At 39.4% G+C, this 26,762-nt stretch overlaps 1 protein-coding gene across 13 annotated transcripts in view; it reads right to left on the bottom strand.

Annotated features, from left to right (window-relative positions):
* PARD3 (par-3 family cell polarity regulator) overlaps nt 1–26,762 on the bottom strand; it is a 455,490-nt gene that overhangs the window by 394,203 nt on the left and 34,525 nt on the right. For all 13 annotated transcript variants that reach the window (XM_065628469.1, XM_065628475.1, XM_065628473.1 and 10 more), the window contains exon 2: nt 8,376–8,477. In XM_065628469.1, coding sequence (XP_065484541.1) covers nt 8,376–8,477 — 102 coding nt within the window. The remainder of the gene's footprint in view (nt 1–8,375; nt 8,478–26,762) is intronic.

The raw sequence follows: 26,762 nt of genomic DNA, 5'->3' as shown, positions 1-26,762 counted from the left end.
AAGCAAATAATTCAGCATTATGCAGGCTTTTAAGCCACGACATCTGAAGAAAAAAATATATCCTCCAAAACTTTTTGAAGCATCTGCCACATTTGATAAAAATCACAGGTATTCTAATATATCACAAAAATTAAGGTCAAGGAAAGTCTGTAAGCCTTTTGCAGATAGCTCCTCTTACAACATATTCTAATCATGCTTATTTGCACAAAAATAACCATTAGCAATTAAGACTGACAAAGGCACACATAAACTTTAAAAATCGATTCAAATGCACCTGACCTTGTATCAAATACCAGGTACAATCCTGATCATTTAACTCAATAAAAAATACCTTAGACCTAAAAGAAGTGCAAGAAAAGTAACAAGAATGATGGATTTCCAAAGGAAAGTAAATTACAAAGGAAATGGAAGAGGACAGAAATCATTAAAGTCTTTGAAGATACAGGAAAAGGTCTGGATTATTTTTACTCACAGTTCCCCTAAATATAAGAATCTGCAGCACTCAAAAAATCAAATCAAAAAGTAATATTTCCTTTGCTGATGAAAACTCTAGTTTCATTTGATGCCCCCAGATCTTGCACTGACAAGGACAAAAAATGATTCCTCAATGTCACCTCTGATTCTACAGTCATCTACAGTTTGCTTCTCCCATCCTCTTTTCAAGGCTGAGAGTCCTGGTCCATTTAGACAGTGCTGGCGGAGAAGCCTTTAATCTATACCTGAAATCAATGTTGGCATTTGCTCTGTGCTTTTCCTATTTCTACAAAATCTTTTTTGGTTGCTTGCTTTGTGGCTGCAGGCAGCAAAAGCCTCAGCACCAGCAAGTCCAGCAGCAACATCTCATCACCCGTTCCTTTCTCTACTCCTTGCTTTGGCACAGGGACCGCTCTGGCCCGGCCGCCGGCAGCCTTGCTGCGCTGAAAGGGAGGCTCTCAGTCCGCTCACATTCCCACCCTCCCTCATCTTACTTCTTCCTTCACAGCTCAACCATTTCCAGCAGTGAAGTCCTCTGCTGTTCCTCCTCAGCTTGCCAAATCCTTTGGTCAACTGACAATGCTCAGGAAAGAGCAGAAAAATATTCAGTTATTTTTGCAAGGGGGAGCCTTCTCCCATTTTAGTGAATAAATCCGCTAAGAGGTGGGGTCCAAAGTGCTGGAGCCTGCACGAGGTGAGTGGGAGGACAGGGATGACAACACGGGGGAGAGGCAGACACAAGGGCAAGCTGCTAGAAGGCTTCTTAGATCTTATGATGTCTCACAGAGCGGTGCCTTGCTTTGTAAGCTCATGTTTCCACAGGTCTATTACAAAACCAAAAACATTTTCCCAAATGTAAGAGCTAGCTCAGAACTCACTATTTTGTATATTCAGGTAAAGCACTCTCTGAAAACTCTCTGAAAGCGCATCCCATTTGCCAAAATGGTCTTTCATCCACTGTGTTATTGTCTACTCCCTCTGAATCACAGGATGCTTCTGCAACCCTTCATAACCAGCACGTACCACCAACATTTGGTTTCACACACAATAATGGAATTTGTCACTCTGGTATTCAAAAACCCTTTCCCGTTTTTCAGAAGAATTGCAAATATATTAAATAATACATGCTCTATTTTTCATCTTCCAATCAGTTACATATCCATAAGACCCTTCCTTATCCCATGGCAAGTTGGTGGGGTTTTTGACTGCACTAACCCAGACACTGTTGCTCAGGTTTGTTTTTCTGCTGAGAATATGGGAAGGTTTGTGAGGTGCAACTTCCTTCACAACACTGGCCTGGTCTTCCCCACTATATCATCTTCATGCATGAGCCTGCTCTTCCTCAGAGAACAGTTTTTACCAAATTATTCCATCTTCAGAAGTCAGATTTACCTGCAGCTCTTCAGATCTCCATGGAAACTAATTTACTTATTTACAAATGTACAAATGTCTCTCCTACCTGCAAATTCTTAGTGCATTGATACACATACTTCAGTAATACAGGAAAATAATTGGGATATTGCAGTTCCCAAAAATAAACAACAAATAATGAATGGAAATGCTGTCTTCCCAGAGCTAGGAAAAGCAAATGATCATGAGATTAATAATTTGGATAAAAGTGCTGAAAGAGATGAAAAACTAAGAGGGAGACACCATTTAGTTACATCTAATATGTCTTAGTGAGTGGAAAATGCATGTTTCAATACTAATATTTTCTGCCCAGTATTTCCTCACTGCCATGGGTTTTAGTCTCATCCATAAACACTGTGAAGTTAAAACTTAGTTTATTAGAAGTTCTACAGGCACATTATTTGACAGATAATATTTATATTTAGACTATGTTATTTCCAAATATTTCTTCATTAAATAGAAGCTAGGAATAAAGACTACGTAAAACCTTTGATTTTCTACTTTAAATCCATCAGCAATGCAGATCCGAAAATCATGTGGCCACCCCAGCAAAAATAAGTCAATAGTGTTAATGCAAGGAAACCTGGTTAAAACAGAGACATTCTGTTTTTACCAATTTGTCAGAACTTTGGTTAATATCAAATTGTCAATCTCTAAAAAAAAGTAATTAAAATAAAAACCACCACTGCAGAATACTAGATGACATCAGGAGCTCATTGTTCAACTGAAGTTTTTGAATTTTTTAACAGAATTGTTATACAAAGGGTTTCTTTCCCAGTATCAATAGTCTCCCAAGCTCAGTGGCTCAAGTAGTTATTTTAAGCTGTTACAAGAAAAGAATGCCTTATGCTCAAAATGTGTTTTGCCAAGTCACTTATGAGTAACAACAAACTGTTTCAAGGTCATCCTGTTTTCCTGGGATACAGGGAAAGCAGTCACAGAACAAGAAGAGAGAAGCTGCACATTGCAGCAGAGATAATCATGGCAGTAGTTGAAATTTAATTTGATGGAAAAGTTTCGAGGAAAAAAGGAAAAAGGGCATAACAATCACGGTATTGTAAATACTAAGAATCATATTTTTGAGCAATTTTTTGGCATCTTTAGGTTTTGCTGTCAGATTTCCTGCACCGGACCTAGATGTTCTTTCATTCACTCCAGGTTTTTAATCTGTTAATGGCAGAAACAAACTTTAGAAGTACAACAAAAAGTTGTTGTTCTTCTCTGTTCATGGGTTTAAATTCTTAAGTCGCAGAGTCAAAGAGAATTCAAATGTAAATTCAGCTGTAAATTTGCTTAAATGAGGCAGAGACACCCAAATTTAGAACAAACAACACTACTTTGAGTATTCTGATTATGTGCTGATGGAAATCTAAAGACAACACAAGTTTACCTGTGCAACTTTCATCAAGTTCAAAGGCTCTTGAACATTTGGAGAGAATGAACAGACACAGGGTTACCAGAATCTTGTTCTTTCTACCAGCATCATGTTGTCCCTGGTCCACCCAGAATTTACTATAGAACGGGGTCCTTGCCTAACTGCCCCTAAAAATAAGAGTAACAGAACAAAAATCAGTAGCAGCGAGATATTGTAATCACAGCTCTCCAGTCCCTAGCCAGCCTTTAACCTTAACATCATAATGTATTTGCTCAAAATAGACTTATTTTTGTGTTGGTTTCAAGTTCACATTTGTTACAAACAAAACACAGTCATCCTTTCCAAACCCACATTTTATGTATCACACGCCTCTCTAACTCAACAGTGCTTTCCAAGAGGAAGTAAACAAAACAACAGTACTATTTAGAATTGACCATATGTTTAACACAAAAACCAAAAGTTCATTTCCTTTCCACTACACTGGGAAAAGCTCCTAACATGCCTCCAGATTAACTGAAGAAGCTGCTCAAAGACTCTCCCATCACACCAGAAGCAAGCAGGCATTAAATTCATAATGATATTAATAGAGTCTCCATAGGTCTCAAAGTGGATGCAAATGAAGGGTGATTGATTTCACTGAATTTCAGCAGTACTTGGATCACGTTACATAGCCAACTCTAGATCACGAACATTTACAAACTCCATTTCAGCACAGAGCTATGAAATTAATCCCCATCCTATTCTCACCAAAAATACTCCACACAAAACAGCAACTTCTTGTGCATCTTTTCTAGGAAACTTCACTCCAGACAATACCAAACCATATTCCTCCATTTTTAATCTCTGCATTCAGTGAGTGTAAGTATGATTTATGCAGAGCGAAGAGCTGACTGAATATTTGAAAATGGTAAGTCAAGTAAAGGAAGCCCATTCCCTAGGTTAGAGAAGAAATCCCAGGCTGTGACTCTAAGCATACACCAAAATACAGTGGTTATTTTTGAGAACTAGTGTTGAGTTTATTAGGACAGCAATGAAGGAAATTACAAGATGCTGATGGTTTTATCTTTACAGGCTGCTAATCCCGGGCTACCTAAAACCTAATACATTTGGGCAAATGGTTTTATGAATAATTGCCATTAGGTTCATATTCTACATTGCTTCAGACTAGCTCTATCTGCCCAACTGCTCACCAAAACCAGTGGCTGTTAATGGCAGATCTTTGTTGTTCTCTTGGGAAGGAAAGCCTCTAATTTTTCAGAAATGTAGCTACACAAAACACAGACATTTTGATCTGCAAAGCTTTTGACTGAGCAACAGCCTGAGCATTATTATGCAGGAAAAAATTACATAAAATTGCATATGAAATAGTTTTTACACTGTGCAAAATACAAGTGACTATTTCGGTGAGAAATCAACTGGGAGTAAGTTACATTCATAGATGTACTTTTAAAAAGAGAGATTACACAACAGTCTCCTAAATATTTTTTTCCATAGATAAAGAAGGGCCTATGGAATCCCTGAATAAGAACTTTCATATTACACCCAAAGTATGAAGATCACTGAAGTGTCTGCATGATTCAGCCTATGAGGAGAAACTGTGCTTTAGGATGACTGGGTTGGGTTTTTTTTGGTTCAGTTGCTTGGGGTGTTTTTGCTCTTAAGAATGTCTGCCTACTAAGAACGGAACTGAGGTCATCAAGTATGTTATCATCGAGCTGGAAACTTGTCAAGTCGACATATGTTTTTTAAGAGCCTTGTAATGAAGGGCTACTTCTACAAGTAAAAGGAATTTAAACAAATCAGTTTGCTAAGGTATCTTTGAAATATTGTTCAAATCACTAAATGCATGAGAAACGTGTATTTTTAAAATAACGAAAATAGGTTATGCAGTTGACTAAAAGCAAGTTAAAAGGAGTTATTTCTCCTTTATTGCTGGAAAAGAGATATGGGATATTCATCTGCCCAAGCCTTCCAAGGAGTTTCCTCAAACAGTACCAAACATGCTCATACTTCAGACCGGAATGGATGCTGCTAGTTGAAAACAGATTCTTGTTTCCTGTAGCCAAATATTTTTCAAATACAACAAAGACAAGACAATCCATTTGTATTCATGTGTACAGAGAGAGAAATAAACATAAAAAACATTTATATATTTATATTGAAAACTATATTTTCTTAACAAAACCTGGACAAAATTTGTACTTCAAACACAAAAAAGCGTTCAAAAAAAATTATCCAAATGAGCATTTTTAATTTTTTTTTTGATACTGTTACAACAGCAACTGCATTAACTAAGTTTTCATCAGCAACTTCATATGTAGTGGTATTGTGTAATAAGAACGTCAGAGTTGCATACCAACTAAGTCTGAACGCGTTATGCACTTTCTCAATGAACTACGTTAAGGAGCTTAAGAAAAGCTGCTTCAGAAAGGAACAAACAGCTTTGTAAAAACACTTTTTTCATGTAGTTCATTTCATGTTTTTCTCCTTTTTTTTTTAAGGTGGAACAACATTGAACATCACAAATTATTCCAGAGAGCAACTGATTAAGTCTTATTCATCCATTCTGGTTTAGTAAGTGACAAGAGAATACCAAAATACAGGGACTGAAGAAGCTAAATAAAGTCGTCCTACCATGCTGCATTTTAATGTGAAGGACTCCATCACAAAGACACTTCTCTTATTCCATTCAGAACAGCTGCTGTCTCCAAGGGTCTTTGTATTTGTTATAGGATAGAACATTTTTTGCCATGGAGACAGTGGAATAGGAGTAAATATATTCTTCACATTACTTAGAGTTTTATTTTACTACTACAGTTGACTATACAGAGCCAGAAATTCACCAAGAGTACAAGCTGCTTCACATTCTGTATTGTGCTTATATGACACTGTACAAATAATTATGGCATAAAAGCAACATAAAAAAGACAAAAATTACATCTACCACTGTGGGAATGATCCTTACATCTAAGGAACCACAAGAGCAAGCTGATTTTCAAAAGTACACATGATAGTGAATAGCACAAACTTGTCTTCAAGAATGTAAAAAAATTCCCTTGTGAAAATGAACACAAAGATATTAAGTTTTCAGTTTTGCAATACCTTAGATACTTTTGTCCCAATCAAAAAAAAAAAAAAAAAAAAGGCTAATATTGAATTTTGAGCCTAACTCATCCTACAGATCTCATTAATAATTTAATTAAATGTTTAGACATTATCTGTTCACATGCTTTTTAACAAGTTATGCGTAAGTGTATATATAAAAAATATCACTAACTGGAGATACATTCAGAACTGTGTGTTAATGATATCTTCATCAGGTTCTGCTCACGCAGAACCAGCTGATACACTTGCTATGGAGGAAGAATCAGATGCAAAGCTAACAACCCAAAACTACAGGGAACCAGGAAGGTCAGCTGGAAAATGTAAGCCAGGAAACTGAAAAACAGTGACTAATGACTGAAATGGTTGAAAAGAATCAAACGTGAAGGTCAAGTGAGAATGACTAATTCAAGGATATAAAGCAGTAAAGCACAGTACATGTTTATATTGCACCTTCCTAATCAATGATACAAGGTCCTTCAAAAAAAGGAAATTTAACTGATAAGTGCTATCAGTAGAAATGTGCCACATTCACAGAATCAGAGGATACAAGCCTGGCAAAGGCAGAAATAAACACTATAATTACTAGGTATCTTGTCCATCTGTACACAAAAACAATATCGTAATAATGACATTGCCTGTTTCAGTTGCAGTCAGAGTTTTTCTTCTATTAGTCACACACATAAAAACACCCACAGAGTTTCACTGTGAGGAATTACCCCACTTGAAGGCGGCAAGCCAAGGTGACAGCCAAAGAACGAGGTCTTGAAGTCACCAGAATTCAAACTTCTTCTGAAGAGAGGAGTCATGTGAGGAGCTAAGTGGATGATTCAAGTAAGTTTAAATATATAGATATATATAGTGACAACTTGCAAGAGCCTTCTTGAGGTGTAAGCAAAAGCTAAACTAATCACGCAGCTGAGTACTTCAAGATGAGATAACTAACTAGAAGTTTTAATTAGCTTTTCGTGAAATCTTAGCTGGGCACTATTTTTATGGAAGAAATTCCTGAAAACTCAGCACTGTTACTCTATACAGCTTGAGTAATCCCAACGTTTCAGACGGCGACGAGTCTCCATGTCTCCTAACATATTTTTTCTTTACAAAGTCCCAGTTGAAATAACCATGTCAGTTAAACTTTGTCACAAGAAATAACTGCAGGCAAAGTATTTATTTCTGAAAAATTAGCCTAGGAGTCATCATTTGGCCAGTTTTCAAGGAGCCTTCAGAGTGCCTGTTGCTTCCAACAGAGGCAATTAAGGATCCTGTCTGTGAAGGGAATGGGGTCCTGAAACACATTTCTAGACTGCAGTCTGTGTCAGGCTCAAAAGCTCTCAAGAGCTTTGGCAAACACGTGTGGCTTTGCAGAGAAACGTGGCGTATTTACATATGACTTTACAGTTTTCCACAGTGTTTCTTACCTTACCCTTTTTGAACATGTAATTCAAAGACACAAGTATCTGTAACCTCAAAAACCAAGCCAACGACCAAAAAGCCTCTTAGCTGACTGGGATCTAAATCTCTTTTTTTTTTTTTTTTTTAAAAAAAAGAAGGACTCAAGACACAGCAGTGTATAATTATTTTCTCAAGTTCAGTGTAACCAGCAGTTCCTCCCAAAAAGCCTTTTTAAAAACAATCTACCAACCCTCTGCAGTTTAAAAACAACATGTATTTTTCACTTATTCAAGTGGAATCATGAAGCTAAAATCTTAACTTACAGATTAAAATTTTTTGCATTATTGTTCCACTGTATGAGGTTTTTTTATTCTTGCAGATGCCAACCTTTAAAGACCAAAAAGGATGGAAAACCCATGATTCCAACAAAAGACTTCCTGTACTTTTTGAAAAACATAACAGTAACAGACTTCTCACATCTGTCAAGCAAACTATATTAAAAACAAACAAACAAACACTTTGTATTGACTCCTGTTTTGGACGCGTGCAGGAAACACAGAACGCTGATATGCCGATGTGCAGCATGCGCTGAGTTGCTTTCGTAGGTATTTGTACTTACACGGTCTTTGTCATCAGCTACATCACAAAGAATGTCATCGAGATCTAAGATTCCACCGTCCCCGTGCTCCAGCCGATGCACTTGTATCCAGTAGTTTGGATCCTGCGTACAAGGAGAAGAAAATAATAATATCAGATACCATGTACCAATGGAAAAAGGTTATTCCACCATATAGTTAACATCGCAGCCCTACAAATGCTTGACATTAAAGCATCCGTTTAGGTCATATTCCTGTAAATAAATGTAAATAGAGATGTAAAGACAAAGTCCTTTTTTCAAAATCGCCCTGGATTAGATACATACTCTTCCCACTTTTATCAGCTCTACATGAGTCACAGTCCCATCACTGACATGTAGGGGAACAGCATTCCCAGTGTTACTGAATATATGCACTATGTAAAAGGAAAATACATCGTACTCAATATAAATTATCTCAGAGAGTGGTCAACAGGCACAAAACATTACAGGACAGCTGTAAAGTGGGGGTTTTTAATAGGACAGCTATAAAGGGTATAAACCAATACTTAAATTATCTCAACCTGTGCTTTGGTAACCAGAGTTGGTAGATGAGATATCTAAATCTTACACAAAGAACACTTTCCACATTTTAATTTAAAAAAATATACATATACACATACAGACAGACACATGTATATGGACATATATATGTGTGTGTGTGGTTTTGTGTGTACACATGTGTCTCCCAGTAACTGGGAGGACCGGCTTTATAGTCTTCACTATTACTTTTGATACAAAAGGAAACCATAACTGCCAGAATAAGGTTGCGTCCACAAAGTGTCTTCTATGTATTGCTACATGAGCTGAGCGCTGTTTAGTACTCAATGTGCTGTTCTTAAAAGGTTTGTTTCCTAACAGGGGAAAGTTGTACTATAAACACGCAACCTGAACATGATATATAGCCTTTTCTTGCTTCTCAAATATTCCCCCGTAAGGGTGCCAATGCCCCAGGCTGTTGTTAAGTGTAAAAGAGCTTCCTTGCTTTTCACTGAGCAGGAACAACTGCACAAAGTGACTAATTTGAGGCCCTTCGAACTTGCAACATCTTGCAAAGTGCCTGACTTCCTAAAAATAGCAATTGGCATCCACATCTTTTCAGGTATCAGTGTCTAGAAGTCCAAAAGAAAAAAAGAAAAAAAAATATCTCCAGCCTTAAAGAACTTGAAACTAGCTTCGTTTCTTAAAGGATGGAACATGACAAGAAATGGGAGCATCAGAACTCCTCTAAATCCAAATGTGTTTTTAAATCTTGGGAGGACATGCTGCATGAAATCTTGGACAGTATGCGGCATGAAAGAACATCATTCTTTTTGGTTTTAACTCATTTTGGTTTTAATATCCTAGAACTCTGTTTATTTGTCCGTGATATATATATGCATAGGTCAAAGATTTTGGAGAAATCTGATAGCCATGAAACGTACTTCTTTGATTGTATAAGTACATCTCCCTTAAATCCTGCTGTAAATCATCATTATCAGATGATCAGATTCAGAATTATATTTTACAGTCATTAGCCTAGTCATTTTAGAAATTAAATTACAGATTTTTTTCACTAATTTCTTTAAGTATTAAATATCATTACCTCACATTTCTTCTAAGCAAGTATTTTTTTACATAATTAACTGATTTTCCTAGTATATGGCTTTTCCTCAAACTGCACCTACTGTTGTAGCAAATTATAGGGGATAATACAGCGTCCTTTTTTTTTTTTAAGTAAAAATTCAGGACTAATTAAAAACAGTACTAAGTTATTGACATTGTCATGCATACATATTACAGAAATTTACTCTGTGAAAAGGTCTGTAATGCAAATACTAGGAAAAACTTTTTGTTAAGTTTCAATACTCCACTAACAGTTATAGACAGGGCTGGAAAATGCCTCCTGTGTAAACCAGAAATCCTTCGAAGTTCCTTAATAAACAGGTTCTAAAAGGAAGCCCACTGAAGAAGTGCCTTTGTAAACTCTGCTCTCAAATGAAAAAGAAGGAGGATCCTTCCTCCTCCTCAAGCCCATTACAGGAATCTCTGCCACTGGTGAGCCAGGAAGGGTCTCACACTCCTAAAGGACTTGATTCAGGTTTCCTCTACTAATCCCTCCGTCTCAAAGCCAAGTCAGAATTGAACCACAAGCCAGGCTTCACTGCAAAACCAGAAGTGGAGTAACTAGTTCAGGTTTTAAGAGAATCTGGTCCCTCATATGTGACACACATCATCATTTTTGTCTGCATCACTTAATCTACTTACTGAAGAATGGAAACATTAAAAACAGATAACTGCAATACTGGCTCGGTGACTTGGCTACATTCATCAACACAAACAGCACCCAAACTGAAACTACAACTTCTATATTCTCGTATCCTTATTTTTTCCTTCCCACTACAAGTATTTCCCACCTCCAAGGCAAATGTAAGAAAAAAATGTACAATTACAAAATCGATAGTAGAAACACCCACTTCTAAAGCACTATTGTGCTATTTCAGCATGTACAATCTACATTAAAAATAGCTTTGGTACACAAGCTGCATCACTTTTGCTAATTAGTTCCTTTAAAAGTTTCTCAGCATTGCATAAGAAGTTTTAGATAGACTTCATTTTTCCTGCATCACCTATTTGTTGTGCCATAGCCGGAACTGCTCTGGTTGTTTTTCCTGTCAGACAAGGTCTTGATACAAAACAATACGTTAGCAAGACTAGACAAGAAGTATAGAAAACTAGTTTGGCAAGAATTTACTCTGGCAGGATTTGGTAAGTAAATATGAAATAACAAGAAACTTTTCATTAAAGTCCTCTCCAATCTTCACAGAGCAGTCCTTCTCTTGAGGCTCTTTTACTCTATTACAGGTTTTACATAAATCAAGGATGTGGTGGGGGAGCCCTGGGAGGGAAGAGAGGTCTGGCGGGGAGGGGAGGACTCACATTCTGCAGAGATTAGTTACACCATAGGAAAAACAACAACTTAAAAAAAACCCACCACACATTGAAGCTAGTGATTTTACCAAGTTAACAAAATCCAGCTCTTTCTGGTTCCAAATTTTAACAACTGATTCTACGTAGTAACCAACCAAACAACATGGAAGCACCCAAACTGCATAAAAGTTCACATTTAAATTCCTATTCTGTGTTCAGTCTACACTGGACATATGTTGTATAGGAGTCAGCTCGTATGCGCTGTTTGCTAAATACAAAAGAAACTGGACCAAACTTAACACCGATTTGAATTCAAGTACTACTACACTGACGTTACAAGGGTATCTGCATTCACGGCTTGCTCAAGCTATATTTCTCCACAGCCGCCAGTGAACAGATATTCAGAATTCCCTGTGCAATAGCAGCAACATAGGCTTCAAGCGTCTTCTGAAGCAGTCAAAAATACTGTTTTGGTTTAGACCTGTTGCCGAGTCATAAAGTGGAAACTGGCAATTACGAGAGTTTACTGGAGTTTACACAACTTCATCTGCAGGGTAAACTGGTCCAATTGCTCCTTAGGGATGCCCAAAACATCTTTGAGGTCAGCATCTCCCGATGGCAGCGCAGGGCTCCCAGTGAGACCTCACAAATGAGGGAGCCACCCCCAGAGAGCCCGTCTGCTCAGGGCTCGTGCAACAGGCTGCTCACACGAGTGAAAAGGAAAATGTCTTCTCGTTGTAAAACAAGAAAAGCACAAAATACATAGAGTCTACAAAAGTCAGTTTCTGTAAAGATGAAACAAAATACTAAACACGGGTTTTAGAATTACTCGAAAGCTTTTCAAGAAACCTGCTTCAGAGTTGTTTTGGTTTAAGAAAACATCCCAGAGTTGGATGTTTTGTTGTCGTTTCAAAATTTGAATTTGTATATTACAATTAGATTTTCACATTTTGTCAGGAAAACAAAGCCACATTTATATTCTCTCGCTGTTATGATTGTGTAAAAGGGTACTGCACTCTCCAAATCTGCAATGCATTTAGAGAGATAAAAACATGCTTTGATAGAAAACTCATTAGCTAACACTGCTCCACCAATGTGTAAATTAGCAACGTGCAATTATTTTGTAAAAGCTGTATAGATGCCTTTGTCACTAGTTCATGCAGAAGAACTAGCAAGTTCACTTCATTGAATACAAGGATAGAAGTAATGCTAAACCTGATTTATAATATCTTCATTTAAATATTGCATCACTCAGCTCAAGTCTCAGCAAGTCAGATCTCCTGTTTCCTGTGTACACCCATTTAACTATTCTACTTGACTATGATTATAAAGGTACTTATAATTTAAACTCCTGAGCACCACATTTTCTGCTCCAAAGTCCTCTCAAATGGAAGATAAATATTTGCTAAGTGAACACCAGCACTGAGAGTGGAAGAAAGAGCACATTACAAAGGCAGTAAGAATGCAGCCATTCATCTTCTGTTTATTCCATACAACATAACTTCTAAAAAGCACAAAGGAAAAACTGAGAAAACCCTTAGTTTAAGTAATATCATTCAATAGTCTGTAGCTAACAACTTTGCGTTCCCACATAATGCAAACAAGGACCACATGTGGAAAACAATATTCAGAATTAGGAATGGAAACTGCAATGTATTCTTATTAAATGGCACAAGAAGATTTCTTATCCTTTAGCTCATTGTAAATGTACTCATTCAAGAAATATATATAGATGTTCAACAAAAAAAGTTACAATAAAAAAGATTATTCTTTGAAATATTTTGCCGATTTTGCACATGAGGAGTGAACCACAAACTTCTTAGTCAGAAGTCACTATCTAAGACAAGACAGAAAATCTGGCTCCTAAGAAGCCTGCCTGACAACGCTCCGTGCTCATAAGTTGTGCCCACTGCTGTGACTCTACCTCACGTGCCCACCGGGACGTCCCAAAGCACCAAGAAGTCAACTTTATCTGCATGGCTACAATTGCATGGCTGGGGGGGCGTGGGGGGTGATTTCCTGTGTTCGGTTTGAAGCCCCCCGGAGGGCACTGCGGGGGGAGGGCAGCAAGGTGTCCCCACTTCTCACCTTCCAACTGCACCTTTCAGCTGCCTGCAGACCAACTGTAGTTGCTGCTACAATTTGTTACACATCCTGAAATCAAGTAAACCAGATTTTTTTTCACCCACACCCTGATATTTTCTAATCTCTTCAGGCCATAAGAGTATTTCTTACAATGGAGCAGTATCTGGGGAAATGATTGGCTTTGCCAAGATGAGCTCACCGAGGCTCTCTGTGCCTATCAGAGATCATCTTTCTAGAACTTGAACTACTTAAATTTAGATATCATTTATAGCTTTTTGCTTTAAGATCTTTTTCATTACCTAAATCCTTAAATGATTTTTTTAAAAACAAGGTCAACTGGACAGTTGTGCACATGTATTTCAGTGTAACTCTCAAAGGAAAATGGACTTGCCATCAGGACGACGGGAAGCACAGCAGCAGATCCAAGTATGTCAACTGAACTTCTCATTTATAAATGAGAAGATAAAAGGGAACTATTTTTAGTTTATGCTTAAGACCACTTGAAATTTAAGATTACGTGGCTGTGTGTGGCGATCTTTACTGCTTGAGCATTTTGAGAACAGATAAAGCTTTTATGGAAAAAGAGTACACACAGATCAAAACCAACTAAATCACCAGGCTGGGGTGTGAACCAGACTAGTCTGTTCAGCAGCATATGGCACCTGGGCATGTTAACACAAGCTGAAAGGAAAATAATGGTTAATAAAAAACTAATATATCTGAAAAAATGCCAGCAAATTCATTAATTTCTCTGTCTAGCTCTGTGCTGCAGGAGGAACCGTCAAAACAAGCAGTCAGGTGCCAAAGGAAAGCCATGAACGCTCGCGATGTCAGCTGGACTCTGGTTACGTTCCACAGCCCGACCAGTCCCTGGGTTTGAATTGCAGCTCCTTTCGGTCACCTGTCTCCTCGAATTTCGGGCGCACAGACCTGCTGTGTAACACACAACAGCAGCAACAGGGGAAAATGGGCTGCAAAGTCCATTGCACTCTGCAAGGTGTGTTAATACTGCCCCACCAACAGCCAGCAGCAATATTACTGCCTAAGTACATTCGTCATCTCTGCAAGGGCACAAACCAGCAGAATACTTAATGAAAGTAGCCCAGTAGACCTCAGAAAGCATCTGATACCTGTAACAAGTCTTAAGTTACCAGGTGATGAGCTGAAGGGACAGTTACCTTTTCCATTTCTGACCACACTCTCCCTCATCCAGTTTTAGAGCACGTTTACTCCACCTTGCCCTTTATCCCAATGAAGTCAAGAAAAACTGGGCTACAGAGGACTACAGAAAAGAGCTAAATGTTGTACAATAGAAAACAAGCCTCATGTCTTTCATCTTTTTTCTTAACCTATAAAACTCCTTTTTGGACTGGCGATGTATCATGCTAATTTCTTGGTATTTTGTATTACCAAGAAACAGGGATACACACCCAGGAAGGCTACAAATCATGCCTTTAGAAGAGAATTTGGCCAGGGACTCAATTTTTTCAAACGTACAAGTGTACAGACAATGTCTTCAACCAAGAGGTATATACTGATCCCAGATACAACTCAGTCATGAAAAAAACATGCAAGCCTGATCGTTGAAGTACTTTGTTCCATTTTTACATTCACCAATACTTTCCCAGCTGCACTAAAAGGGCTTTAACTTAGCAGAAATCCATCCAAGACAACATCTGAACATCTGGTTGTATGACTTCTCCTGAGACACTGAAATGTGGGAAAGGGTGTTTCTGAAGTGGAAAGCAATGCTAGCTTTTGCATGCATCCTGCGTGTCCACTTTCAACAGTAACAGTGATATACTTAAAAAATTATCACATTAACTATCCATTTCAGTCCTCAGCATAGAAGCTTGATAGATAAAAAAAATGAGCCAATTATTAGTCTACTTCAGCAATTAAATGTCTCGTAAAACTCACTAAATTAAAATAATACAGTCAGTAAACTATTGGAACACTACTACATATTGAGTTGTGCTGCATTACTACTACTGATACAAAAAAGCATCAAGGAACTACTGGATCTTGCTTTAAACAGCAAAAGGTTGCTATTAAAATGGTAAATTTACTTTGGCTTTTAATGACTATGCAGTTTGTGTAATCTTTCAAAAATATATATGAATCTCTTGCTCTTCTGAAAAGAAATAGTGATTTCCTAAATCTATAAGGAAAGTAGTGTGAGGAATACTTTTGAGGCTCCCTAGAGGCGCTTTTACTGTTTTCCCACCCAACAATTTTCTAGACAAAATACTGTGTCTTAGGATACATGAGTTCTTCCTATTAATGAGTTACCTCCATGCATCATGGAAGTCTGGATGGTTGTGGTTGTTGTTTTTTAACTCATTCCCTTTACCTAGAAGCAATCTATATCAATCCACGAGAAATCATATTACTGATTATTTTAAATCAACTTTCCTATGTGCTGCATGTTTCCAATATCGTATTAAATAGCACATCATCTCCAGATGTTCTGATAACCTAACTCATGGGATAACTGAGCTTGGAAGGGGTCTCAGGACATCCCAGAGGGGGACAATCCCTTCCTCCATCCCTGGCCGTGTCCTGCTGACCCAGCGCGGGTCGCAGGGCTGTCCCCAGCCCCAGCCGGTGTCACTGCACCGGCGGCTCCTGCCCGGGGCAGGACTGGGCATGGGTGCTGCCTGCATTTCACATGGCTCCCGGCAGCCTGTTCCAAAAATCCTGCATTGGAAACATTGCTCATTGTCAAAACTGACGACTTGAGAGACATCTCCCCATAACACACAGTCTTCTAACCACCAGGAGGTGCCACCAACACAGGGCAGCTCTGGGCTCCTGAGCATCCCTGGCCTAAGCAACTCTTGCCTGAGCACTCTTGCCCAAGCACCCCTGTCCAATCATCCCATCAACGCCCCACCTCTGCTATTATCATCAAGTCAGGCACCCACAAAAAACGGAAAAGTTATTTTATGCTGCCCCTAGAATGCATGTGGCAACCACCTTTGAGAATTAAGGAATTAAGGATAAAGCTTGACATTTGGCTGGGAAAGATTAACAGATTTTTACCATGACTACTGTTTGTTTATGCTGTGCACAGTTAACTTCTGTTTGCTAGGGGGAAAAAAAAAAAATTGAGAACTATATTGAGTGGAGTGACATTGTATCTCTAAAATCCCTCATGTCCATGCCAAGAGCACTGAATAACACTGTCCTGCCCAAACTGCAAAATAAAACTTCAAGATGGGATTTATTCCTCTATAGGAAAATTCCACACCTCTGTTCGAGCACTGCCACAAACCTCAAGTGTGCTAAATCCACAAGTAAGGTAAGAAAAATGAGTCCTTTTCAGAGTGTTTTGCTGTAACACAGAGATTACTCCATAAATCTGCATTTAAATACAACAAAATGCAATAAAATAGTTTATCGATCACAATTTGTAATTATTGGTATTAACTCCGGATGACAGAGATGAATTACAGTAATCAAGTCAAGAGCTCATTAATATGTAAGTAAAATGCACAGGGTATAATGGTGCACAATCTTCTATGCAGGGACATCAAAATTTGGACAATGATGCTGAAGAAATGAAGAACATCTTTGGATTGCAACTCGACAATTGAACCACGAGGGAATTTGATGAAAGAAGTATTTTCGGTTTCTTCCAGAGTTTATCTCCTACCTATACCCCTCATTACAGCATTGCTTGGATTTAAACGTTCATCTTTTTTTTCAGCCACTATGATAGCTCTTCAAATTCAGTACCAGATTTAGACTTGAATAATGGATTTTACAGGAATAACCATCCACATGTGTGTCTGTATATACAGACATACATGTCGTAGACTGGCATGTGTATGATTATTCTATGTTGATTAAACGCAAAAAATGGCAAGTCTGGCAAAATGTTTCAAGACAAGATTTAGGAGAGTAGAAACACAGTTGTCTACCCTAGTGACAACCAACATGCCTAATTTATTTCAGAACTGCACCAGAAATAAGGTTTTCATTGGGGACATTAATATCAAGCACCATGAAAGATGGAAACAACCGATTTTGATACATGCTCTCGAGTGGACGCAGCCAATTAATCATGTAGTAGGTGAACTCTAAACAATGATTAATATACAGAGAGAGTTGCAAAAACATTATTATATACAGTGCCTCACATTTCCGACCCCCTGTACACTACGAAGTTAATAAAAAAATATGAAATGCCACTCTCTGTTCTGATGACTATATTATTCCTCTGGCAGCTTCAAAGTCAAGGCTTGGCGGGCAGGACTTTGCAATATAAACAGCTTTGCCGAACCATGTGGAAGGAATGCACGAGTTATGAGAATCACGGGGAAGTTTCTCTCTCCTTAGGTCGGCTATGATTTCTTACGTTTCTAATCGGATTTAGAGTTTTAGCTTCCCAGACACCTCCCTCTCCCCTGCCTCCCAGTCAGCCGTGCACAGGGGCACCCACGGGCTCTCCTGCCTCCTCCGTGGCTGCTGGAATGGGGGTGCGTGTTGGGGAGAACCCCCCTATGCTCCCCGCGCTGCAGCACGAAGGAGCAGCAGGTTGTTGGGCCCCAGCCGCTGCCTGCACAGCAATTCTTTATCGGGTCTACAGGAGAAGCAATGAGTCACCTACATCTGCTGGATCAAGCCAGTATATGGCGCAAACTAACATATGCTGAAAAACACCTACAGATCAACACAGGGTCCTAGAGCCCAAAATAGACACGCCGAGCATTTCTACTGATTTGTGTTGCACGGAAATCCTGCTAATAGTGAGTGGGGGACTGAAAGCTTCAGGAGCTTCCACTGTGCCCTAGAAAAGTGCTCCCAAGACTGCAACTATATTCCCTTCCTCTGTTCTCCACACCCACATGCACATAATAGTTCATACAAAAAGCTTTCTATGTTGCCTAAGTAGCTGGAGGACCCCCCCGCACCACCACTCCGCCATCCCCCCCCGTAAAGATCGGACAGAACAGTGTCTCTGTGTGACATACACCTGTGCACACACACACACACACACACACAGAGGTGCCTCCAGGTCAAACTCACCAAGGAAAACTGGTGGGAAAACTGCAAAAACAATGTGGAACTAGATGATCTTTCGAGGTGCCTTCCAATCCCTAACATTCTGTGATTCTGTGAAATAATCATAGTAGCATGTTAATTTACCTGTTAAATACTTTTCAAGATATTTTAACCAAAACAGGCCTTATTTTCAACTCTGGGGAACAATTTTTAGGAACAATATTTAGCTATTACTTTTCCAAACTGCCCAATCTTTCTGAAGCACTGCAATTCCAATACTTTCTTGTGGTACTGATTTAAGTATGTAGTCACTCATTTCTAAACATGCCTAATGTTTGCCTGAAACTTTGAGAACAATCACTACATAAATTCAACCACTATAATCATTTTATAAGATTAAATAGAATTCAAGGTTCTGATTGCTGCTAATCCAGAGCAGGAACTACACCTTTGGGTGAAGGAGGGAAAATACCTTAAAATAGCTTAAAACCAAACTCCAAAAAATAGTAATCTCAAAGATTATTTGTTTTGTTTCCAAATGTATTAATAACTTCTAAAGAAAAAGACTTTTCTAAAAAAACTGACCTTCAGGTAACTGTAGGTTTACCACGGTTTTATTCCCACTGCCTGAGCATGCTGCAGGGTATTACCATGTTTAAAATGAAATGCAATTAGTACCATAGCAGGCTGGAGACCTCACCAGGAAAATAAAGACAGAACTAACACTGAGTGCTACCAACTCTGCATTTTACTGCTCCTGCTATTTCAATTTGCACCCGTGTTTTGTTCAGAAGTCATCAGTTACGGTTCCTCCTCACAAATCCACAATAATCCTCTTTTTCAAATCAATAACTAAGCTCACGTCTGGTCTAAGCTTGAGGCTAGCCCCGGTTTAACCAGAAGAAACCAGAAATCGCACTCCCAGCCTCTGATTAGTGAAGGGAACAAGGGAACTCTTAACAGCAAAACCCTAACTCCTTTCCTTGCCCTGAACCTTTGATTCTCCTCATTTTCAAATTCCTCCCTCAGTCTCGGCTCCAGTTCCAGAATGTGATTTACACCAAAAATGATGTGACCCCCAGAGCTGCCGGGTGCACCACAACCCTCCCGCTCCTCCAGCTTCCCAAAACCCACTCGTCTCCACCATCCACATCTATTTATGGCTCACCATCACTTGCATACCTGGCCAGCAGCAGAAACAGAGTGCACTTCCAAGATGTTAAAGCAAATACAGATGACAACTATTGGAAAAAAAATATTTAAGAGTGTACTACTTCCATTTACTACACCAGTATTCCTTCCAACCTGACGCTGCAATACCCTCGCAGACCCAGCTGCATTAGCGCCCATCAAAAAAACTTGCCAAGTTAAGCCCCGAAAATTAATTCACTAACACAGGAAGACAGGGTTAGCATTAAAAACCTCCTTTTATTTCCTTCATTATCTTCTCCCTTGTCACCTCCAGTGACAGGGAGCAGCTAACAGCAGCACACTGAACTCTAACCCACTACACATCTTTCAAAATCGCTTAAATCGCTAACAGCATGTCTGCACTCGTCAAAATTCAAGCAGGAGACCTGATTAAGAGACAAGCAAAACCAGCTAGTCTTCTTGACCAGAAAAGCAAGCAACAAAAAATAACCATTAAAACTAGTGAAGCAATGCCAAGCCCTCTTTCTGAACAAAAGGTAAAGGTTTACGTCTTCTCAGCTGATCTGGGAGTATATCATACAGGAAATTGTAAAAGCTGTTTAACTCTTCCGGCTCAGGGCACCACAGTTTGTATCTCTAGAAGTTTTGATTACTATAAAAATGATCACTTCGGTGGTTTTCGTCATAACTTATAATGTGGTACAAATTAGAAATTCCTATCTTTGTCACAAAGCCAACCTTGGCAGAACATACAGAGAAATTACTATAATTGCATGCAGAGTAATAATATAAGAAATATACTCAAATGCACCAAAATACCCCACCTAGAATTACACCTTCAAGCCCTGTAAAACCCAAGTAATTATCCTTCTTCTTTTCTGCTAAACAAATTAGAGAGTATTCTCTACTCAGTCAAACCTGAGTATGAAACCTTCAGTTTCTAGTTCTTTATGTGCTTTGAGAAACTGACTTTATTGAAAATGTTTTCAATGTAACGGCATAATTATATTACATAAATACACACACATCTATATACAGAATGAGACTTCTTCATAACTAATGACAACAATCAGTTTCACATAGGATTGATTAAAAACAAAAACAATTAGGAAAAAGAACTTTATTATTCATTTGTGTGCAGCTATATGTTCACAGAAAAGTAGTATTTTTTAAAATACTTCAACCTTTATTTTCTGCAACTAACTCCTTTGAAACAAATACAGTGTATTTGAGAGTAAGAACAAGTAGCAAACCCTGTCTAATGAACTGTAGAAAAAATACAGGTTCCAAGAAACTCCACTTTTTTTTTTTTTTTAGAAAAGCTGTTTATATTATTCGGCTGGGATCTCTCCAATTAGTGCACCATCAAAATGCAGATAGAAGGTGCTGGCATGTCTCACTAACTCTGAATGATCAGTGCAAAACCAATGCTGTTGTTACGTACATTAAGATAGTGTCTTATGCCCCACTGAAGGGGAAAAAAAACCCTGCTTGTTGTTCTGTAACATGTAGTAGAGCAAAAATAAAACAGCTTGCTGAAGAGAAATAGATTAAAATACAGCATCTTTTTGACTGTTTCAACATATGGTTTAGATAGCACACCCTAACAGCTCCCCAGCCAGTACTGCATCAATCTAACCGAAGTTTCAAACCACTTCATCTAACCACAGCCTCCATCCATGTATGCAAAACACTTCAGAATAATTAATTTAACTTTAAATTAACTTTCCAAGTTTTCCTCTAGCAGCAAACAGGCCTTTGTTATGTCTCTTCTACATTAATAGCAACAGCACTGTTAAAAATACAATGAATGTTTCAATAACCTGGATAAAAATATCTTTTTAAAAAACCCCTCATACTTTCTTAAATAGCAAGATGTCTGGACTGACAGAAGCTTGTAAGCATCAAAGTAATAACCTTGTATATATATAAAACCCACTCTCCAGTTCTTATTTTTAAAGCCAAGAATATTGTTCTTAAAGAGGAAATATGCCACAAGAAATTTGGATTCTCATATTTCTATCATACTCTGTTTTGAGTCAGTAGGGGAAAAAAAATAGCATGTATGTTTACACAATTGAAAATATTAAGCATAAGAAAATCTCTTTCAAATCCTGAACATGCATTTTCATTTTCCAGGTACAGTGAAACCCTTGCTTTCCAGTGGTAAATTATTCAACTCAGCAGAAAGTCTTACAGCTGCTTTTACATGTTTTTTCCTACAGGCAAGTAAGTCCGTGCAGACGAGAGCCCTCGCGCAGGCAGGACAAGCCAACCCCAGGCACAGCTCAGTTTACCCAACACCTCGACCATCACGCGGGGCCTGAGCTGCTCCACGGCTGCGCCACAGCACCATTAATGCTGAACCAAAAAGGAGATGCAAGAAACCCCTTCATTTAGTCCTCAACTTAAAAACCAGACTGTTTGCGGCAGTAGATGCGGCAGACCCCATGACCATGAAGTCGGCGGGGGCACGAGCAGGGTGCACAGCCACGTGGATGGAGGGACTGCACCCTCCTCCTGGCCCGAGTCAGACACTGACTCACACTAACACACTCGGTCAGGTCCATCTTCTGTTCCAAGTTCACACGCATGGATTTCATCAGGAGGTTTGCACTGAACAGTAAAATTTAGACCTGATAACATTTTACTTTGCTGGATGACTCGTACATCTTCTGCCCTTCCTATTTTCTAAAAGGCTGATTTCATTTCGCTGTTCTTAGCTTGCAGGTTGCTACACTAGGAATTCAGTACCCTTCCTGTCTAGAAAGACACAGTACAACACAAAAATTAGCAGTAAAGTAAAACTCTGCCATTTGAAAGAAGAGAAATATTTTAGACAGCTTAGAGATACTAGGACACCTCATCCTTAAGAGAAAGTTTTCTTAAATGCAAGTTTCTTGAAAACCAAACTTGAAGTAAAAATGTCAGTTTTGGCAAAGCTTTTATTAGATACCAAGATTTTCTACAAGAAACACCAGTGTTGGTGATAAAGACACTGGGCCCCTGGGTTGAGAGATGCAGGTTTGGGGAGCGCCGGGCCCGGTCCGGCCCTGCTGCTGGGCCTCCCGCTCCAAAATGCCCCCTCGGCCCTTCTGGGAAGCAGCTTGTACAAAAGCTGCCCTTCCATTGAAATGCTGTAAAAAAATCCTTATTTACACGCAACAGAAAATTCGTTCCCTAGCTAGTTCTATTATTTAAAACCATGGTTGTTTCAAAATTTTCTTAGCTTTAGGAAAAAAAAAAAATTAAACTGACTTGGACTCAAAACTTTCAGACCTCTCAAGCGCATAAAAAACTTGCTTTTTAGAAAGAGTATCTACATCAGATGAGATCAAATGTAATACTGCGACAGTCAAACGTTTTCCTAAATTATAAAGACGGGGAAAAAAACCTACACATTTTCTCGAATTCTAGAATTTTTCATGCTTCCTCATTGCACAATACAACAGAACCTATTAAGTCTGTTAAAGCTGGTCTCTGCACTGGTCTGTAAAGAAGAATAAAAGCAGACACGTTTATGCTGTTAATTCAGAACAAGCCATATTTTGTAAAATGAAACAAATCAATTAGAATTTAGCACACTCATGTTTTAAAGTGATCATTTATATCCTCATACACAGTAAGTCTAATATAAATTCTTATATATTGAATTTTAAAATCAGTCTTACATGGATGACTGATTTAAAGACATTTTACAGAAATTTCAAAAGAAAATATTTCCTTGAACTTTCACTAGTCTGCCAGATGGCTTTTGATAAGCTACACACCTCTTTCAAGGTTCACAGGAAAAAGAGCATGTCTTCAAAAAAAAAAAAAAGTGCTTAAGCTTTCATACTCATATGCATTTAAAAGGCAGATGTTACACTGAAACAATTAAGATCAATACACCAATGACAGACATCCATTTCATAAGTAATTACGTCTGCATGTATTACTCTGCACAGATATATTCAGGATGCGAAATTTGGACCTTGATCACAAACGAAAAGAAGCCTGTGTTTTGATTCACAACACCATCATGACTGAAAAAAGATTGGGGAAAGGAAAAAACAACAACAACCACCACCACCAAAAAACCTTACTTCAGCTTTCGGATTTTCACACCTCGAAATCCAAAGACATTTAGATGTGAAGCTTGACTTCGAGTTCACCTATAGGCAAGGCTATAGGGGCATATAGAAAATGCTGAACTGAAGCAGTTCAGGCGGGGCGCAGGGGGCACCCCCAGCTCAGCCCCGAGGCGCGCAGGCAGCAGCACCGCAGTTGGGCAGCAGCACGGACCGTGGGGCAGCGCTGCCCATGGAGCTGCGGTGACGCAGAGAAGAACCTCAGTGAGGTGTCCTCCTCCTCCTCCTCACCCCCAGGTTATGACTGATGTTACCACAGCAGCGAGAGATTTCAGCAGGAACCATGGTCCTGCTTTCTCAGGGGTGGAGTACCTGCCCTGGAAAACTTACAGCTCATAGGTGATCCACTTGAAATTATACTGACCTACCTAACTGAATTTCTTAAAACATGTTTTATTCTTTCCAGAGAAGATTGTGTGTGGACAGCAGTGTCCCACAAGTAAGAGGTGCCCATAACCTGTCAAGACAAAGTTCACTACTTCTAGTTCTGGAACAGGCATATCCACAGCCTATTTTGGTGCAAGTTCAATGAAATGAGAAACACTTTCCACTTCTACGACTGGGCTGAAGTACGATGTTTGTGCCTGTTACACCGCTTGCATTGCGTGGGAAAGGGCTCTCCTCCCTCACGTCCCTTCCTCTGCTCTCCTGGCTGTCTCTGAAGCCAAAAGAAGAAAATAAAAGAGGGCTTCAGACCAGAAGTAAACATTAGTATACTCTAAACAGCAGCAGAAGAGTTTGGGGAAATTACACAAACCACTGCCACTACAGTCCCTTCAGAGAGTTGAGGATTTTGTCCCACACCAAGAAGCCTTAAGAGCCTAAATTATAAGGATGAGACATGAATTAGGCAGGGCAAGCAGGAGGGAGGGCAGAGGCTGCAGTCCAGTGGATGATGCTTGGCCATCTCTTGAAGATGTGCAGGAGCTCTAAGCACAGCACAGAAGAGTCACAGGGGAAAAAAAAAAAAAAAAAAAAACACACACACAGAGAATTTGTCATTAGTAACACATCTCTGTCCTTTAAAAGAAAAATTCATTATTATTTCAGCCAAACTCTGAAAAATATCGTTTGTCTTTGGACTAAACTCACAGCTCAAATTTCCACAGTGCAGCTCAGACACAGAGGGTTTTGTGCAATTAACTTGTGTAGGGTTTTGGGCAATTAACTTGTACTTAGCTTTAGAATATTTCTGTCTACAGAAGTCTCTCCCATTTCAAATCTTAAAAGGCGAAAGGGGATCAGGGAAAGGTTACTCAAAACTTTTGTTTTTTACATTCTCTTTTGATTACAGACTAAACCCAAAAGAGACTACCCTGAAAGGCCAAGATAAACGTGCAACTGCATAATTGGTCTGGCTCAAATGGCACTGAAGTAGGGAGAAAGTGCCCCCAACTCCAGAGAGATTCAGCCTGTGCTTGAACACCACATTAAACTGTCTTTACTATTTGCCTGAAAAGCCATATACATATGCTACAGGAATGTTTTGCCAGGCTCAGGCAGGGATGGTAGGTGTACCATAAAGAACCCTTCTGCCAAGACACGTGAATTGCACATCTGCATTGTTTTTCTTGCTCACCCTCAGAAAGCATTTTAACTTGGCACAGAGGACCTCGGGTTTTTTCTAGTGAAATTCTTACATGCTATGTTTTTAGAACGGGTCAGTGTTCACAAACATTTGCAAAATTTTGAACTCCAAGTACACAACAAGCACTTAGGAAGTAAAGGAAATAAAGTTCAGAAATTTATTTGATTCCTAACTCATGTGATGAGTAAAGAAGAAAATTGTCATCTTGCTATAAAGCAGGTACTGTGCTGTGATATAAGGCAGGTGACACATATGAGTAAGTAATAAAAGTGTGTCATTATACATAAGATGTCTATATAACAGCCAGGTCATTTGTTTATATGCCCCCTCCCTCCTTCACCACGTGAGAGCAGAATCAGTTTATATCAGAGGACAACTAAAAGGAAACTCTCAGACATATCACACATACATGACTTCAAGGACAGCAGGGATACTTTGGGGACAGCAGGGATAAATTAAGGAATTTCAGTGTAATATTACTGCCAGAAGTTTTGCTCAGCTACAACATGCAGGACAGAAACAACTGGCGATCACACATGATGCTCCCCAGCACAACGGTACTGCCTGTCCCTGGAAAAACATCACTGCAGAGCTCTGAGCCACCCACCCATGCGTTTTTCTTTACATACATTTTTGTTGCTTATTCTGTTCCTGTTTATGCTGAAAAGTGTTTTGATTGCTGTGGTTGAATTAATGCTGGAAAAATCACAGGATCAATGTTTTCTTTCCAAAAAAATAAAATCTAGACTAATTTTTTCTGTAATTCACGATACAGATTTTTTTTTCCAGCTGCTTTTGGAAAGCAGAAGGGAGAAACAAAGCTCACTTAGGAATATAGTATATACCTGCTCAGTCTTCAGAACAAAATGCCAACACTAACATGCTTGGGGTCATTTATTTATGCCCCATCGCCTGCAGAAGTCCGGCCCCCTGGAGCGGGCAGCACAGATGATGGCGGGGATGGGCAGGAGAAGCGGCGACAGGGCTGCCCCAAGCCAGAGGTGACAGAGGGGAGGCAGAGGGGTCTGATGCTGGGCCGGGAAGCACATTTCCCCCAGGACAGCACAGCACCAGCAAGGCTCAACCCAAACCCAGTGATCCCAAGGGACGGGACGCGGCTCTCCGCACACTAACACTGACCCACAGACAATGCAGCTTACCCCGGCGGAGCACTGGGAGGGGTGACCCCTGGCAATACAAGCACATCAAGCAAGCTGACATCCCCAGGCCTGCCCAAGTTCTGCTCATGCACCCCTCAGTATGACCTGGGTCTTTCTTTTTGCTGCTTCTTGTCTCCTCGCTCGGTTTCCACGTGCTCTGCACTTTAGCGGTTCTCAAATGTTGCCTCCACAGCAAAGCGAAGGGCAGCAGGGAAAAGAGGTTGGGGAAAGCAATGCTGGTGGTAGCACCAGCTCAGGTTGGCTACAACAGGTATAAAGTAGCCCCAAATTCAGCCCATGGGCACTTTGGCCAACAGTGCCAACAGTCTGCTTGTTG

The sequence above is a fragment of the Caloenas nicobarica genome, chromosome 2 (assembly GCF_036013445.1).
Source record: "Caloenas nicobarica isolate bCalNic1 chromosome 2, bCalNic1.hap1, whole genome shotgun sequence".
NCBI lineage: Eukaryota > Metazoa > Chordata > Aves > Columbiformes > Columbidae > Caloenas > Caloenas nicobarica.
This window is presented reverse-complemented; position numbering and strand designations above follow the sequence as displayed.